The following is a 17,528-nucleotide window of genomic DNA, read 5'->3' as shown; positions in this document are numbered from 1 at the left end:
AGACTCCCTGACTGACGTGCCAGCCAGCTGGCCACCTTGAGTGCCATTGCTCTCGGTAGAAAGGCGACGTACAAATCAAATAAATAAATGACATCATGGCCAGGGCTGTGCGCATGACATCATCCGGCCATAGGGTGGTCCGGGGCCAGTCCGCCCCCTGGACCCAAAAAAGTTCTCCACCTCTGGTCTAGTTAAAACAGGTGTGCAAGACCTCCAGTCTGCAGAGACTTTGGAAGGGGAGTCAAGGGGAGAAAGAGAAGAGGGACGCAGACGGTGAGATAGAGCAAGAGAAAGAGAAAGGGGGGCAGATTGAGAGAATGAGAGAGAAAATTTAAAAGTCCGTGCAAGTATGGGGTGTATGGATGAGTGTGAATGTGGTACGTATATGTGTGCATGGATGGGCGTGAATGGGATATAGGTGTCTATGGGGTATAGATATCTTATGGGATGTAGTTATCTTATGTAAACTGCCCAGAGAGCTTCGGCTATGGGGCGGTATGGAAAGGAAAGGAACCTCTCATGCAAGCACTGAGTCATTACTGACTCTTGGAGGGACGCCAGCTTTCGCCAACGTTTTCTTGGCAGGCCTTATAGTGGGGTGGTTTGCCGTTGCCTTCCCCGGCCGTGATTCCCTTTCCTCCAGCTAGCTGGGTACTCATTTTACTGACCTCAGAAGGATGGGAGGCTGAGTCGACCCGAGCCGGCTGCCTGAAACCAGCTTCTGCTGGGATCGAACTCAGGCCGTGGGGAGAGTTTCAGCTGCAGGAAATGCTGCTTTACCACTCTGCGCCACACGAGGCTCTGCATGGGGCGGTATAGACATGTAATAAATAAGATGAATGGGGCATGAATGAGTGGGTGGATGGCTGTGTGTGAATGGGCTCTGCCCCATCTACTTTGCGGTGTAGCCCTGCCTGCCACTGGCTCGCAGCTCCCCGGAAGTTTTCCCACGGGGGAATGCAGTCCTCTGGGTGAAAAACGTTTCCCTCCCCACGAGTTACGTAGCCACAACAGGTAGAAGAAGACAATCTTCTATAAGAAGGTCGAGCTTGGGCTGGGGGCGGCCTGCGTTGCTGCTCAATATCTTTTGTAAAGATACCGTGCCTTTCAGAGCTTGGAAACAGATGTTTTTAACTTAATCCTTGGAAATTTTCTGGCTCGATGCCTTTCAAATTGACAAGAACAGCCAGGGCTGGTTCGAAAGTTTTGACTCGTGATAAAGAACAGCGGAGAAATCCATGAGTAGCCTTATAAGTACTTGCGCAAGTATCTCCGTAGAGTCACTTTGCTACTTACATTCAGCCTGGGCCTCTGTGCGCTCACTCGTCAGCAGTTCAATCCTATACGTGTTTACTCTGAAGTAAGCACCACTGGGTTCAAAGGGACTAAAAATGCTTCCGGCCTCGTTCCGATCCTCTTCGCGCCGCTCTGTCTGTCTCCCGCTCTGCGGAGTGGAGCGAGATCCGGCTTCACTGCCGTCGCTACATGGACGGCGGCAGCGGCGGCGGTGCAAGATAAGCCACCACCACCACCCGCCCCCTTACCTGCATCCATCACGGGCTTCAATTGAGGCCCCAGTTGAAGCCGGACTTCCGCCTTCAACCGGGGCCTCAATTGAAGCCCGCGACGGAGGCAGGTAAGCGTCCCTCCTCCCTGCTCCCTTACCTGGCGCCGCCACCGCCACGTGGATGGCGTCATTGTTGGTGCCAGGTAGGCCAGCCCCCCGCCCCCCGCCCCTGCCCCCTTACCTGCATCCATCACGGGCTTCAATTGAGGCCCCGGTTGAAGCCGGAAGAGGCCTCGGCCTTCACTTCCGCTTTCAACCGGGGCCTCAATTGAAGCCCGCGACGGAGGCAGGTAAGCGTCCCTCCTCCCTGCTCCCTTACCTGGTGCCGCCATCGCCACATGGATGGCGTCTTTGACGGTGCCAGGTAGGCCAGCCGTCCGCCCCCCGCCCCCTTACCTTCATCCGTCACAGGCTTCAATTGAGGCCCCGGTTGAAGCCGGAAGCCGGAAGCCCGCAACGGACGCAGGTAAGCGTCCCTCCTCCCTGCTCCCTTACCTGCTGCCGCCGCCACCCGCCACATGGATGGCGGCGCCGGCAGCACCAGATGAGTCCCCCTCCCCCCCCCCACTTACCTGCAGGCGAAGCTCCGGATTGAGGCGATCCTCTTCGCCTCAATCCGCAGCCCCCCGACTCTCTTCGCCTCCGCCTTTTCCGGAGGCGAATTAGGCCGCCTCGCTCCTGCTTCTATGAACCGAAGAGAAGCAGAGCACATCCCTATTATATACTAGTTTTAATAACTTGATTCATGGTTTAATTTGTTTTTAGCTGTGTATATTTATTGTTTCCTAGTGATATAAGGTGGGATACAACTGTTTTAAATAAATGAATAAGCCCCTGAGCCCATGTAACTCCTGAACCGGAGGGCACTCTTTGGTCCTCAGCTCTTCCTCCTGCCCATGACATTTCTCCCGTGGCTTCCTCTCCCGCCCACGGAATCCCTCCGAAGTCCTTTCACCCACCCTTGCTCTCTCCAAACCCTCTGCCACATTCCCACCCTTCCCATGTCTGGTTGGCCACCTGTTAAGACATGCCTGTTATTTTTAACAGGGCCTCTGGCATCCGCTCCTTTCTCCCCGGGGGCATGTCGCAAACCGATTGTCAGAGCCGTGTTTTGTGTGCTGAATCTTGAAAACCTATTTCAGGCTGCAACATCAAGAGCGGTAATGGGGCAGGTTCATTAACCTGGGTTCCCTACAGCGTTTGACCGGGGCTCTTCGCACAGCCCTGTGGCACTGTTCCTCCTAGCCCTGAGGAAGAAAGGGAGGGTGGTCTGGAAGCAGGGCTGGCGTCATGGGTCAGCATGGATGGGCACCCACCAAGGGCCCACATCCTGGCAGAAGCCCACTGGGGAGAGCCCTCCGGAGTTCCTTGCCCATTGCATCCTGGTAGCCATGTTGAGAAAGTGGTAGCCACATTGAGAAAGAGGACGAGGAGTAAGGACAGCTGGTGACAATGCCAGTGACTAGGTAGGGTGACCCTATGGAAAGGAGGACCGAGCTCCTCCATCTTTAACAGTTGCATAGAAAAGGGAATTTCAGCAGGTGTCATTGGTATACATGCAGCACCTGGTAAGATTCTCTCTTCATCACAACAGTTCAAGCTGCAGGAGCCCTGCCGACATGACCAGATACAAAAGAGGTCAGGGCTTTTGCAGCTTGAACTCTGATGCCATGTTTCTCACCTGCCCAAGGGTCTCTCCTTCCCTTGCTCGGCTTCGTGCATTTTCTTCCGCTGCCCCTTACGCCTGGAACGCTCTTCCAGAACATTTGAGAACTACAAGTTCAATCACAGCTTTTAAAGCTCAGCTAAAAACCTTTCTTTTTCCTAAAGCTTTTAAAACTTGATTTTGTTCTGACTTTATACTGTTAGTTTTACCCTACCCTGTGCCTGTTTGGTGCATTCTCTTCCCCTCCTTATTGTTTTATTATGATTTTATTAGAATGTAAGCCTATGCGGCAGGGTCTTGCTATTTACTGTTTTGCTCTGTACAGCACCATGTACATTGATGGTGCTATATAAATAAATAAATAATAATAATAATAATAATAATAATCTTCACTAGGTGCTGCATGCATGCAAATGACACCTGCTGAAATCCCCTTTTCTAGACAACTGTTAAAGATACAGGAGTCCAGTCCTCCTTTCCAAATGGTCACCCTATGACTAGGTAGACTCACACAGGGAGGGTGTCTTGCCCAGGGGTCCTCCAATACCTGGAACCGGCACTGTCTGGAAACTGGGTTGTATATGACGAAAAAAGTGCACTCAGTTGGCTCTCTGTGCAGGACACTGAGAGGACGATTAGTAGCCCTGTGGAGTTCACACATCTTCACATTTCCCTTGCATGGTTTAAAACAGGAATGGGGAACTGCTCTGTCCCTTTAATACAAGATGCCAGCATGAGCATTTGCAGTGATCGCGGTAGACAAAGGCCTGCCTTATTCTGACTCAGGCTACAGGCTCATCTTCTCCCTTTGAATTCTCTTGCTGCACCTCTCCCTCTGCCTCCTTTCCCCATCCATCCCAACTGTCATGTCTAACCCTACTGCCCCTGTTTTGGGAGAAGATGTTTCAGGTAATCAATCAGAATCCAATTCGGACCTAGAGGAGGAGGCGCCAGACACCAGCCAGCCTGTACCAGTGGGGGAGGAAGCTCTCACGGACGATTCCCCAGCTGGGAGTCAGCCCTCTCCAGAGCTTATCTCTTCAAGGCCAAATCCTACACACTCAGTGGGAAGTGAGCTTTCTTCCGGAGGTGAGCATCCCAACAAGCTAGCTGATGATAGGGTCTGCCGGAAGCTCAAACGCACGGGGCGGAAGGAAGGTGTGAGAAAGTCGGTCCGACTAGGATTGCGCCAGAACCTGCCTCCGCACCAAGCTCTCTGAAGTTACGGGCATTTGGGAAAAGGGGCTTCCTGATTATTTATTTATTTATTACACTTATATACCGCCCTCATAGCCAGAGTTCTCTGGGCGGTTTACAGAAATTCTAAAATTGAGATAAAAAAAGGTCCGCATAGTTAAAGCAATGGTATTCCCCGTAGTAACCTATGGCTGCGAGAGCTGGACCATAAGGAAGGCTGAGCGAAGGAAGATAGATGCTTTTGAACTGTGGTGTTGGAGGAAAATGCTGAGAGTGCCTTGGACTGCAAGAAGATCCAACCAGGCCAGACTCCGGGAAATAAAGCCAGTCTGCTCACTTGAGGGAATGGTATTCAAGGCAAAACTGAAGTACTTTGGCCACATAATGAGAAGACAGGATACCCTGGAGAAGAGGCTGATGCTAGGGAAAGTGGAAGGCAAAAGGAAGAGGGGCCGACCAAGGGCAAGATGGAGGGATGATATTCTGGAGGTGACAGACTTGACCTTGGGGGAGCTGGGGGTGGCAACGGCCGACAGAAAGCTCTGGCGTGAGCTGGTCCACGAAGTCACGAAGAGTCGGAAGCGACTGAACGAATAAACAACAATAATACAAAATTAAAAAATTTAAAACACAGAACATACACACATAAAGCATTAAAAACCGTTAAAAAAACTAAACATGTGGGTGATTAAGATGTGCCGCCATATGCCTGGGCAAAGAGGAAAGTCTTAACCTGGCGCCGCTGGAAAGATAGCAGCGTTCTCCTTGGTCGGACAATTGTCTCGCTAAGTTTGCATAGTTTTGCCTAGGGGGACGTTTCCAAGAGATTATTAGACTTTCCTCAGATGGAAGAGACTGTTTGTTGCTTAATAAAAGCTTTGTGGATTACCTAGCAGGCCTCGTCATTTGCCTCCCATCGAAAGCAGGAGTTTTCAGAGAAACACGACACCAACCTAATACAACTATTACAATATAATAGTTCACTAACTGTTGAACTATTAGATTGTAAGCTCCTTCGGGCAGAGACCTGCCTGTTAGTTTGCTCATCTGGCGGCACAAGGATGGCCCTGTATCAAGAAGAAAATGTCGTTCAGGTCTCCCGAGAATAGGTCTTCTGGATCCCACACAGCCACTGGTACTCAGGGCTGCTGGAGATGCCAAGGATTGAACCAGGGCGGGGGTGTCGTATTTTGGAAAGGGGCTACATCTCAGTGATAGAGAGCGCACATTTTACAGGCAGGAGGCCTCCAGTTCGGTCCCTGGCATCTCCAGTTCAAATGATCATGGGTGGCAGAGAAAGGTCCTTCTCTGCAGGGGTCCCTGGAGAGATTCTGACAGTCAAAAATAGAAGATATTGGGCTACCAGTGGAGGCTGGTGGCTCCGAGGTCAGTGGGGCAGTGAATCCACTCCAGTGCTTCACAACTTGGATAGCTCCCTTAAAGTTCCAAGCTGGGGGCGGGGTGGGGGGAACCTCACCCACCAGTGCAGGCCAAATTCAACAGGTACCGCTCTTCGCAGTACAGAGAGACCCATGCTGTGAGTGCATCCTGTGCCACTCTTAAAGATGGGGATCTTATAAAAAGAAAACTCTAACTTAGTAGCACAGTCATGGTTGAATACACAGGGATTCAAATCCAGGCTTTGAAGAACACCGCAATGGATCAACGGATCTGCCCATTTCAGTTTCGCCTATATTATTTATATATATATATATATATATTTAATCTCAAGTCCTGTTTCCAGAGAGATTTGCGAATTGTGGGACTCACCCCTCCCTAGATTGACCCCTTGCTACAGTACGGCCATGCTGCCACATCCGCATGGATGAATGTTTGGCTCTTCCTCCCAGCTTTGTTCGCCTCTTGAGAAGGATGGAGTGTTTATTCCATGTTCCCCTGCTTTGGATAAGGGGGGATGGTGCCTCTGGAAAAAAACTGTTTAGCAGGGGTGCAAAAACCTGCAACAATGAAGATGTTTTGAATTACAAGTGCTATCATCCTCGGCCACTTGCCATGTTGGCTTGGGCTGATGGAAGCTGGAGTCCAATAGCATCTGGAGTAGAGTGACCATATGAAAAGGAGGACAAGGCTCCTGTATCTTTAACCACTGTGTAGAAAAGGGAATTTCAGCAGGTGTCATTTGTACGCATGGAGCACCTGGTGAAATTCCCTCTTCATCACAACAGTGAAAGCGGCAAAAGCCCTTGCCCTCTTTTGTATCTGGTCACTCTAATATAGCTCCTGCAGCTTTAGCTGTTGTGATGAATATGGAATTTCACCAGGTGCTGCATGCATGCAAATGACACCTGCTGAAATTCCCCATTTATTTATTTATTTATTTATTACATTTCTATACCGCCCAATAGCCGGAGCTCTCTGGGCGGTTCACAACAATTAAACAACTGTTAAAGATACAGGAGCCCGGTCCTCCTTTTTGTATGGTCACCCTAAGTAATCTAACTAGAAGGTTACTAGACCATGGATAACTGTAACTAGAAAATGCTGAAAGGCAAAATGCTTTAACGATTTGAAATAGCCCTATGTTGCTATTAGACGTACTTTATTTATTTATTTATTTATTTATTACATTTTTATACCGCCCAATAGCCGAAGCTCTCTGGGTGGTTCACAAAAATTAAAACCATAATAAAACAACCAACAGTTTAAAAACACAAATACAAAATACAGTATAAAAAGGACAACCAGGATAAAACCACGCAGCAAAAAATGATATAAGATTAAAATACAGAGTTAGAACAGTAAAATTAAAATTAAGTGTTAAAATACTGAGAGAATAAAAAGGTCTTCAGCTGGCGACGAAAGGAGTACAGTGTAGGCGCCAGGCGGACCTCTCTGGGGAGCTCATTCCACAGCGGAGAACCCCTGAAGCTTTGCCTATCAGCCACATCTACCAGGCTGCTAAATCTCGACCTGTTGAATTCCTGCCTAGCCCCACGCTCTGCAAGACAGAGCAGCCTAGAGGTGGTTGGATGAGTTCTGTGTGTGTGTGTGTTTCCCCAAACACAGCATCAGTGGAAGGTATCCAGAGATAAACCACCAGCCAGCAATTGGGCTGAATTTCAACATTTTCCTGAAAAAGCTTTTTTGAGTGACTCTGTTGCTTTAAATGAGCACAGGGCTTCATCTTCAGGTGGAGTCAGTTCCTGCTGGGTTATAAATTTGCTGGGAGCAGTGAAAGCAGCTGTTTTGCTGAAATCATAGCAAGCGCACAGCACCATCATGGTAAGTCTTTGCATTGTGCTCTGTTTTGTTCCGATTTTAGGCTGGAGGATGATGGCTACATTGATTTCTCCGGGGGTGGGTGGGGAGCCTTGTTGATCGCCCTGAGTTCGCTTTTCTGGAGAAGTTATTGATGAGTCTTCAGTTCATTGGGCTGGTGCTTTGCTCCTTATAAGGTAAAAACTAGGCTGTAGGAAAAGGGTACTTTAGATGGGTAACTTCTTCTCCAATCCAAACCCCCTACTGTTATTTTTCAATCCAGTGACTTAGCTGATCTTCTTGCAAAGTTATGGGTCTGGTTTCTGACAGCTGAGCTCTCTTTTCCTGTCTGGATCTTCAGAGGCAAAGTAAAAAAAAAAAAAGTTTTAAAAAGTGTTAGTTTGCAATATGAAGTCCAAATCTCTGCCCCCCCCCTTCGTCTCTATTTCTCCTGCCCTTTCCCCTACATTATTTCACACTTCAGTTATGAACGTGGTTGGGTGGGGGAGACCCCTGTACTTTTGCAGATTTCAAACCCCCCTTTCTTTCCTCCTCCCCTGTATAAGAGGAAACTGCCATATTGCCTTTGTCTACTCTAATCCCAAGGGTTGATATGCTAAAAGAATAGAGTAACATTTGTTCTTTACGTTTAAAATTCCTTTTAAGGCTTTGGACTCCGGGTCAAGCTAGAAATTACTTAACTGTAACTCTGGGGAAAGTCTCCAGAAGACTCAAATGCTTCCATTTATGCTATTGTGCTTTATTAAGTTAAATACTTTCACAGGGAGGAGAAATCCAATTATATATATATATATTTTTCTCTCCAGTGCAGAGCACCTTATGCTGAGGCTGAGATCCATTGTCAATTTACTCGCAAGCAGGCCCAGGAAAGTCAACAGGACTGTTGTGGAGTCAGTGTAGCTTAGGGCTGGATGTCTGAAGTGTGACTTCACTTCTTCCCAAGCAAAAAAATTTTGGATTCAAAGAGCTATTGTTCTCCGTTATCAAGTCGCCCCGTTGAATATTTGCATGGAAGTTTAAGTAGGAAAAGCAGCCACGCGGTGCTTTGCCTGCACTTGAGCAAACTGGGAAATGTGTTCATCTTTTATGGTAGTAGAGCAGAAAGTGTGTTGGGCGTTTTGGAGGTTTTGAGCACAAGACGGCTGTCGCGATCTGTGACACCTCCTGCCACTCTCAGGCTAGATTTCCTGCTTGTCACAGGCTCTGTTAAAAGGGTGGGGGACACCAGCCGCCTGCATGGAGCAGGTGGTGGTGCCCACAGGGCAAGCAGTTGAGAGACCAGGGGCGGGGAGGGGGGTGAACGAAAGGAATGTCCTCTGAGTGACTCTAGCGAATAGGGGGGAAAGATCTATGGCCGGCGTTCCCATCGTACAGAGATGGACGGGGTCGGTAGTGGGGCAGTGGATGGCTGTGGCGTTTGTGCCACGAAGGGAGGCAGAGCGTGAAACAGCCTCCAGGTCTGATCAGCAGATGCTGGAGCGAGGCTACAGGCCGTGTGGCTATCTCCGCTCGGCTCCGGCCATTGCTGCATTCTTACACATGAGTCACTGCGTCTGCCAACGTTAGTTGCGGTTAAGAGAACATGGGAGAAATCCGTGGCCGGCTAAAGCCATCTCGCTCGGATAAAGCGCCATTCGAAATAGTCGTGTCCCGCTTGTGGTATCTCAAATATGCCAGGCAATTGAACAGGGCTTACACCTGTTGCTGAGGAAGGCTTGTGTCTCGGGCTAATTCTGGGCTCTGAACCAAAATCTTATGGCAACTCAGCCTCCTCGCCCCCTCTCTCCTCTCAAACGCTACGTGGAGTCATCTCATGTAACTGATTGGCAGTAAGTTCAGGACAGGTGAACAGAAGTGGCACTTCTCGTGAGACATTCTCATGCGACGTTTCTCTCCCTCCCCCATAATACTAGAACCCAGTGGGGTCATCTCATGAAGCTGATTGGTGGGAAATCCAGGACAAAGAAAAGGAAGGGCTTCTTCACACAATGCAGAGTTAAACTCTGGAATTCGCTACCATGAGATGTAGTGATGGCCACCAATGTGGATGGCTTTAAAAGGGGGGTGGATCAATCCCTGGAGGAAAAGACAACTAGTCCTTATGGCTATGTGCTACTTCCAGTATCAGAGGCAGTTAGCCTGTGTGCACCAGTTGTTGGGGAACATGGGTGGGAGGATGCAGTTGCATCGTGTCCTGCTTGTGGGTCCCTGGCCGACAGCTGGTTGGCCACTGTATGAACAGAGTGCTGGAACAGATGGACCCTTGGTCTGAATTTATTTATTCCCTAAATACTAACTCAGGCACTGGCTAAAACCACCCTTGGTGAGTGCCCAGGCTAGGTAGTGCAAACCAGGAAGTATGTTACCATGGCTGAAGAGACCAGAAGGACAAGGCAGGTGACGACGCTTCAGGAAGGGCCCATTTGGAATGGATCATAGAATCATAGACTAGCAGAGTTGGAAGGGGCCTACAAGGCCATCGAGTCCAACCCCCTGCTCAAGGCAGGAATCCGCCCTAAAGCATCCCTGGCAGATGGCTGTCCAGCTGCCTCTTGAATGCCTCTAGTGTGGGAGAGCCCACCACCTCCCGAGGTAACTGATTCCATTGTCGTACTGCTCTAACAGTCAGGAAGTTGTTCCTGATGTCCAGCTGGAATCTGGCTTCCTGTCACTTGTGCCCATTATTCCGTGGCCTGCACTCTGGGAGGATCGAGAAGAGATCCTGGCCCTCCTCTGTGTGACAACCTTTTAAGTATTTGAAGAGTGCTATCATGTCTCCCCTCAATCTTCTCTTCTCCAGGCTAAACATGCCCAGTTCTTTCAGTCTCTCTTCATAGGGCTTTGTTTCCAGACCCCTGATCATCCTGGTTGCCCTCCTCTGAACACGCTCCAGCTTGTCTGCGTCCTTCTTGAATTGTGGAGTCCAGAACTGGACTCTAGAGTACTAGCTCATACTCTAGATGAGGCCTAACCAGTTCAAATTGAGCAGGGGGTTGGACTCAATGGCCTTATTTATTTGTTCATTTATTATTACAGTTATATCCCGCCTTCTTCCCTCCAAGACACCCAAGGTAATCCTTCCCTCCATTCTATCTTCACAACAACCACCCTGTGAGGTAGGTTGGGCTGAGAGTCTGTGACCAGCCCAAAGTCACCCAGTGGGTTTCCATGGCCGAGTGGGGACTAGAACCCCGACTCCCAGTCTCAACACTCTAGCCACTACACCACGCTGGCTCTTTTATAGGCCCCTTCCAACTCTACTGTTCTATGATTCTATGATCAGAAGCTGTTGCCATCCCAAAAGCATGGAGTGCATCTACAGGTAACGTCCAGACTGTGAATGCATGCTTTGCTCCTGATAATTATCAGTGGCGCTGGGGAAGGCTTTATTTAGCGTCAAGGTTAGGCATGGTTGACACCTGCTAAGGGGACACATCCTAGCAAGGGCCCCTGCTGTTGCTGACCGGGCTTGTCAGAACATCTGGATCTGTCTCTTCCTTTCCAGAGGGAGTGCCTGTCAATCCACATTGGCCAAGCTGGAGTTCAAATGGGCAATGCCTGTTGGGAGCTCTACTGTCTGGAACATGGAATTCAGGCGGACGGAACCATCCCCGGAAACCAGGCTGCCCAGAAGATTCTGCCAGAAGCTGAGCAAGTGGATTCCTCTTTTGAGACGTTCTTCTGTGAGACTGCATCTGGGAAGCACGTACCCAGGGCCGTGTTCATTGACTTGGAGCCTACTGTTATTGGTAATGTCATTGCCCGGAACTATTGGGAGAAACAGTCTTCTGATTCTCCTGTTTGGTGTCTTGAAAATAGGGATAGCTGAGGTTTATCAGTTCAAACTTTGCACTTTCAACTCAGTACATCAGGAGTACAGAACCTCCAGCCCTTGTGACATCCCAACCCAGGTGATGCAGTGTCTGAGGGTTGTCAGTGCCCCATCCCCTAGAGGAACCTCCTTGGGGGTCATCACCTACTGTTATCTCCGATATGAGATTGGAGATAACAGCAGGGATTCCTCTGCTGGTCCATGGCAGCAGCAGAACCCCTGCTGTTCTCAATAACCTCAGATCAGAGATAGAAGCAGGGGTGTTGGGCAAGGGGAGAGCAGTCATGGTGCACCACGGAGGTGAGTCCCATCTAAGATTGGAGAGAGCAGCGGGATGGAGGGCGGCCTGCACCTCAGTTCCTTTTTCCATGCTGGGAGGAGGTACAGATCCATGCCTCCAATTCAAAGTAAAAATAAATAAATGAGGGTGACAGGCCATGACCCCTGACATCATCTGGCCCACGGTGATGGCCCACTCCTAAACAGTTCAGTCCCCCAGCACTGCCCAAACTCAAACTCCGTTGTTTTTCAAAATTCGCACTTCTCTAAATTTGGAGAATTGCGAACGGAGTTCTCTGGTCACAAAATCCATACAAGCAGGCATGTGTTAGGGAAAAGTGCACACACAGCTGTGTATATTACTCAAAATCGTATTTTTAAAAAATGCATGATTACATTGAGGAAATTGCTTGCAAAATATTTGTATATCAGACAAAACTGCATGGAAGATACTGTATGTACTATGAGAAATGCCTTTGAATTTTCATGTGTGTGTTTTGAATTCTCAAAATTTGGGATGAACGGAATTTAAGATTGGAAAAATGAGGGACTGAGAGAAAACAGGCTTTATGGATTTATCCGTTCCTACTTAATAATGGATCCTGCTAACCGGTCCCCATCCTTAGCTAGTGTTAGTACATAGGAAACTGTTTTATCTGAAGTTGGCCATATGGTTCTTCTACTTCAGTCCTACCTGGAGATTGAACCTGGGACCTTCTGTACGCAAGACAGATGTTCTACTACGGATAGGGTCACCCAACAAAAAGGACAGGGCTCCTGTATCTTTAACAGTTGTCTAGAAAAGGGGATTTCACCAGGTGTCATTTGTATATATGGAGAACCTGGTGAAATACCCTCTTCATCACAACTGTTAAAGCTGTAGAAGTCCTGTCCTCTTTTGTATCTGGTCAAGGGGGCAGGGCTCCTGCAGCTTTAACTGTTACGGTGAAGAGTGTTACTGCTTTTAAATTATATATTGTTTTAACATGGTTAATGGTTTAATTTGTTTTTAGCTGTGTATATTTACTGTTTTATACTGTATCCTTTTATCTGTACGCCGCCCTGAGATCTTATAAGGCGGGATATAAATGTTTTAAATAAATAAATAAATTTCACCAGGTGCTACATGCATAATAATACCTGCTGAAATTCCCTTTTCAATCCAACTGTTAGATACAGGAGCCCAGTCCTCCTTTCCATAGGGTCACCCTAACAACTGAGCTATGGCCTTTCTTTCCATTTTATTCCCGGGAATCTTCCTGTGCCTTTCTGTATAACAGATTGAAATAAAACAGATTCCACTGCTCCTAATGGGCTGTAATGACTAGTTTCCCTGCATTATTTTTCTTAATATTTTATAGCATTCTTTTGCTATTTTTTTAAATAAGGAAATCTGTAACTAAAGGTTTCCCCCACTGTGGGAACAGAAACTGACATTGAGGCAATTAAGAAGCTGTTCTCATGAATTCCCCAGCCTAGGCGTACAAAAATATGCATGGTACGGAGAATTTGGATAGGGAGACATTTTTCTCCCTCTCTCAAAATACGAGAATCCAGTGGGGTCATCCCATGAAGCTGATGAGTGGGAGATTCAGGACTGATAAAAGGAAGGGCTTCTTCACACAGTGCATAGTCAAATCATGGAACTCACTACCACAAGATGTAGGGATGACCACCCATTTGGATGGCTTTAAAAGGGGGTTGGATCAATTCCTGGAGGAGAAGGCTATCAATGGCTAGTAGCCCTGATGGTTGTGTGCTATCTCCAGTATTCGAAGCAGTAAGCCTGTGTGCACCAGTTGCTGGGGAACATGGGTGGGAGGGTGCTGTTGCACCATGTCCTGCTTGGTTGGTCCCTGGCCGATGGCTGGTCGGCCCCTGTGTGAACAGAGTGCTGGACTAGGTGGACCCTTGATCTGATCCAGCATCAGGGCGCTTCTGATGTTGTTGATCAACAGGATGTAATAAAATGCTCAGGACCTTCAAACAGGAAAATTTAAATGCATAGGAGCCCTGGAAAGTCTGCTTAGGGTTCAAACTGTCCCCACTGGGCAGGCTGGTTCTGCAGTTGCATCTTATTACACCCCCTGACCCAAATCGCCACAAATCATTCCTGAAAAGATGCAGGAAGATGAAAGAACACTGAACAGCAGTGATGTAACAGCATGAAATGTGTGTGAATACAGGCTGATGGATCCAAAGTAAAGGGCTAGCATGGAAGTAAGGTAAACTTGCCTGTTTGGGCTTCTCGTGTATAGAATCATAGAATAGTAGACTTGGAAGGGGCCTACAAGGCCATCGAGTCCAACCCCCTGCTCAGTGCAGGAATCCACCCTAAAGCATCCCTGACAGATGGTTGTCCAGCTGCCTCTTGAAGGCCTCTAGTGTGGGAGAGCCCACAACCTTCTTAGATAACTGATTCCATTGTCATACTGCTCTAACAGTCAGGAAGTTTTTCCTGATGTCCAGCTGGAATCTGGCTTCCTTTAACTTGAGCCCGTTATTCCGTGTCCTGCACTCTGGGAGGATCGAGAAGAGATCCTGGCCCTCCTCTGTGTGACAACCTTTTAAGTATTTGAAGAGTGCTCTCATGTCTCCCCTCCATCTTCTCTTCTCCAGGCTAAACATGCCCAGTTCTTTCAGTCTCTCTTCATAGGGCTTTGTTTTCAGACCCCTGATCATCCTGGTTGCCCTCCTCTGAACACGCTCCAGCTTGTCTGCATCCTTCTTGAATTGTGGAGCCCAGAACTGGACGCAATATTCTAGATGAGGCCTAACCAGGGCTGAATAGAGAGGAACCAGGACCTCACGTGATTTGGAAGCTATACTTCTATTAATGCAGCCCAAAATAGCATTTGCCTTTTAAAGCAATGATTAATATAAGGATAAGGGGAGATTCCGGTTCATCATGCTTGTCAGCTCCACCTATTTCTCTTCTAGATGAGATCCGCACAGGTGCCTACCACTCCCTCTTCCACCCTGAGCAGCTGATCAGTGGCAAAGAAGATGCTGCCAACAACTACGCCCGGGGCCACTACACCATCGGGAAGGAAATTATTGACACGGTCCTTGGCAGGATTCGCAAAATGGTGAGCGGCTCAGCAGTTTCCCCAGAGGCCCGTCAGCAGCAGGAGTAGGCTTGGTGAATGGAGATGATGTGGTGGCACCTGGTTTCCAAAATTCAGAAAAACTTCAGGCTCCCAAAGCTGAACACGCTCACTTGGCATTCGCGGTTGAAACCTGGCTGGGCGAGGAAGGTGGGGGTCAATGTGACCCCCAAGTTTAAGAGTGCAGCAGCAGACGGGATCCGTTGGGTGGGAAGGGGGAGTAGTTGCAGTAGTCTGTCCCCCAATTGAGGTACTCTGGTGGTTTGGGAAGTGCTAGTAGTCCCAACACATCTGGAAAGCACAGCAGGTTGGGGAAAGCTGGTTTAGTGTATGCACCTGGCGATGAGGCATCGCGGTCAAATTGGGATGGTGTTGGTGTACCAGTACCACCCATCCTGCAGCCCAAGTCACTCTTCCTAAGCTGATAGAGCTGATTGTGTTGGGGGAACTCCAACACTCATGACGAGGTCCCCTCATGAGGATTTCATGGCTTCTGTGGCAACTGTGGACCTGTCTGTCCCCACACGTGTGGCAGGGCATACTTTCAAGACGTTTTTTGTTGACCAGGGTGAAAGTAATCTGTGGGCAGGGTTGTTCTAAGAACTCCATTGTCGTGGAGAGATCGCTAGCTAAGAGACCCACCTTCTTCAATCTGGTGCCCTCCAGATGTTTTGGACTTCAACTTCAAGGCCAATGGTCAGGAATGCTGATAGGTAGTTCAAAACATCTGGAAAGTATCAGGCTGGGGGAGATTGTACTGAGGATGGGGTTCTGAACTTCTACAGGGGTAAGGGACTTATTTTGATGGTCCATCCTGGACACGAATGGATCCAGGAGGATTCCTGAACATGCAGGAAAGGTTTTCTAGTTGCTAGAGCTGGTGATCCTGTTGAAGGTTTGTATGAACTATGGAACAGCCAAATGAGCAGGTGGTTGACATGATTAGAAGCTTGGCTATCAAAAGCTTGGGAAATACTGTCAAAGAGTCATCTCTTTCAATCTGTTGTCTGTCCACCAAAGGTCTCAAGGACAGTTCCAAGAACAGACTAGCAACATCCTTAACTTACTCACCCAACTCTTGGCATGCCGGCAGTCCATCCTAATAACCAAATTCCTTTTCCTAATACAGGCTGATCAGTGTAGCGGCCTCCAAGGTTTCTTGGTCTTCCACAGTTTTGGTGGAGGTACAGGGTCAGGCTTCACTTCTCTTCTGATGGAGCGACTCTCGGTCGAATATAGCAAAAAGTCGAAACTGGAGTTCTCAGTGTACCCTGCCCCACAGGTCTCCACTGCGGTGGTGGAGCCCTACAACTCCATCCTGACCACTCACACCACTCTGGAGCACTCTGATTGCTCCTTCATGGTGGACAACGAGGCCATCTATGACATCTGCAACCGCAACCTTGACATCGAGCGTCCGACCTACACCAATCTTAACCGACTGATCGGGCAAATTGTCTCCTCCGTAACAGCTTCCTTGAGGTTTAACGGTGCCTTGAATGTTGACCTGATAGAATTCCAGACCAACTTGGTGCCTTATCCCCGCATCCACTTCCCCTTGACCACCTACGCCCCCATCATCTCGGCGGAGAAGGCCTACCACGAGCAGCTCTCGGTGCCGGAGATCACCAACGCCTGCTTCGAATTCTCCAACCAGATGGTGAAATGCGACCCTCGCCGAGGCAAATACATGGCTTGCTGCCTGCTTTACCGGGGGGACGTTGTGCCCAAAGATGTCAACGCTGCTATCGCAGCCATTAAAACCAGGAGATCCATCCAGTTTGTGGACTGGTGCCCGACCGGCTTCAAGGTGGGCATCAACTACCAGCCCCCCACGGTGGTGCCCGGGGGAGACCTGGCGAAGGTGCAGCGGGCCGTCTGCATGCTGAGCAACACCACGGCCATCGCGGAGGCCTGGGCCCGACTAGACCACAAGTTTGACCTGATGTACGCCAAGCGGGCCTTTGTGCATTGGTACGTTGGCGAGGGCATGGAGGAGGGGGAGTTCTCCGAAGCCCGGGAGGACCTGGCTGCCCTGGAGAAGGATTACGAAGAAGTTGGGCGGGATTCCGCTGACGGGGAGGAAGAAGACGCTGAGGAAGAGTATTAGAACCGGTGTTTTTCTGTGCCAAATCTGCATGTAACCAGGCCAAGGAGGGGAAGGCAAAACCATACGGTTCTGTCAATAGTATTAATTGTTTAACATCAGGATTCTGATTTCATTTTTAAAAACAAAACACTTTTAACAGACTTCTGTAGCGGAAGGACTCTTAACACGCTGTACTTTGCCTAGAATGCACTCCCTGTCGCCTTCTTTATCTTGACTTCCTGCCTTTTAGTATTACACGAAGTAACGCTTGAGTGTGGGTCTGGGGAGGGGTGGGGGATGAAGAAAGCCTTGTCCTTGGCTATTGTGTGACACTTCACAGCACTGCTCAACAATGGGTGTGTGTGGGTGCAGGGGAGGGGTGGGGTGTAGCCTGTATTATGAAGGGTTACAATAATCTGCTTCTTTGTACTTTAATAAAAAGTTGAACAACTCCAATATAGCTTTCTTCCAATACAGCAGTGAGATCCCAAAAAACTGCAGGCAGGGAGGAGGCTGTTCCGTGCTCGGATGTAACAGTCTGCAGCTGGGAA

General features: G+C 48.8%; 1 protein-coding gene across 1 annotated transcript; it reads left to right on the top strand.

The window, feature by feature from the left end:
* The first annotated feature begins 7,629 nt into the window (after window positions 1–7,629).
* Window positions 7,630–17,249, top strand: LOC134404023 (tubulin alpha-3 chain). The gene is made up of 4 exons (XM_063134578.1): window positions 7,630–7,673; window positions 11,176–11,419; window positions 14,722–14,870; window positions 16,018–17,249. Exons 1-4 carry the CDS (start codon window positions 7,671–7,673, stop codon window positions 16,996–16,998), a joined length of 1,377 nt encoding a protein of 458 aa, XP_062990648.1. The 5' UTR covers window positions 7,630–7,670; the 3' UTR covers window positions 16,999–17,249.
* The last annotated feature ends 279 nt before the right edge of the window (window positions 17,250–17,528 follow it).

Source organism: Elgaria multicarinata, chromosome 9 (assembly GCF_023053635.1).
Source record: "Elgaria multicarinata webbii isolate HBS135686 ecotype San Diego chromosome 9, rElgMul1.1.pri, whole genome shotgun sequence".
Taxonomy (NCBI): Eukaryota; Metazoa; Chordata; class Lepidosauria; order Squamata; family Anguidae; genus Elgaria; species Elgaria multicarinata.
This window is presented reverse-complemented; position numbering and strand designations above follow the sequence as displayed.

Coding starts and splice junctions, on each gene's coding strand:
- LOC134404023 (XM_063134578.1), top strand. Junction 11,420..14,721: donor CTTGGAGCCTACTGTTATTG/GTAATGTCATTG, acceptor TTTCTCTTCTAG/ATGAGATCCGCACAGGTGCC. Junction 14,871..16,017: donor TTGGCAGGATTCGCAAAATG/GTGAGCGGCTCA, acceptor TTCCTAATACAG/GCTGATCAGTGTAGCGGCCT.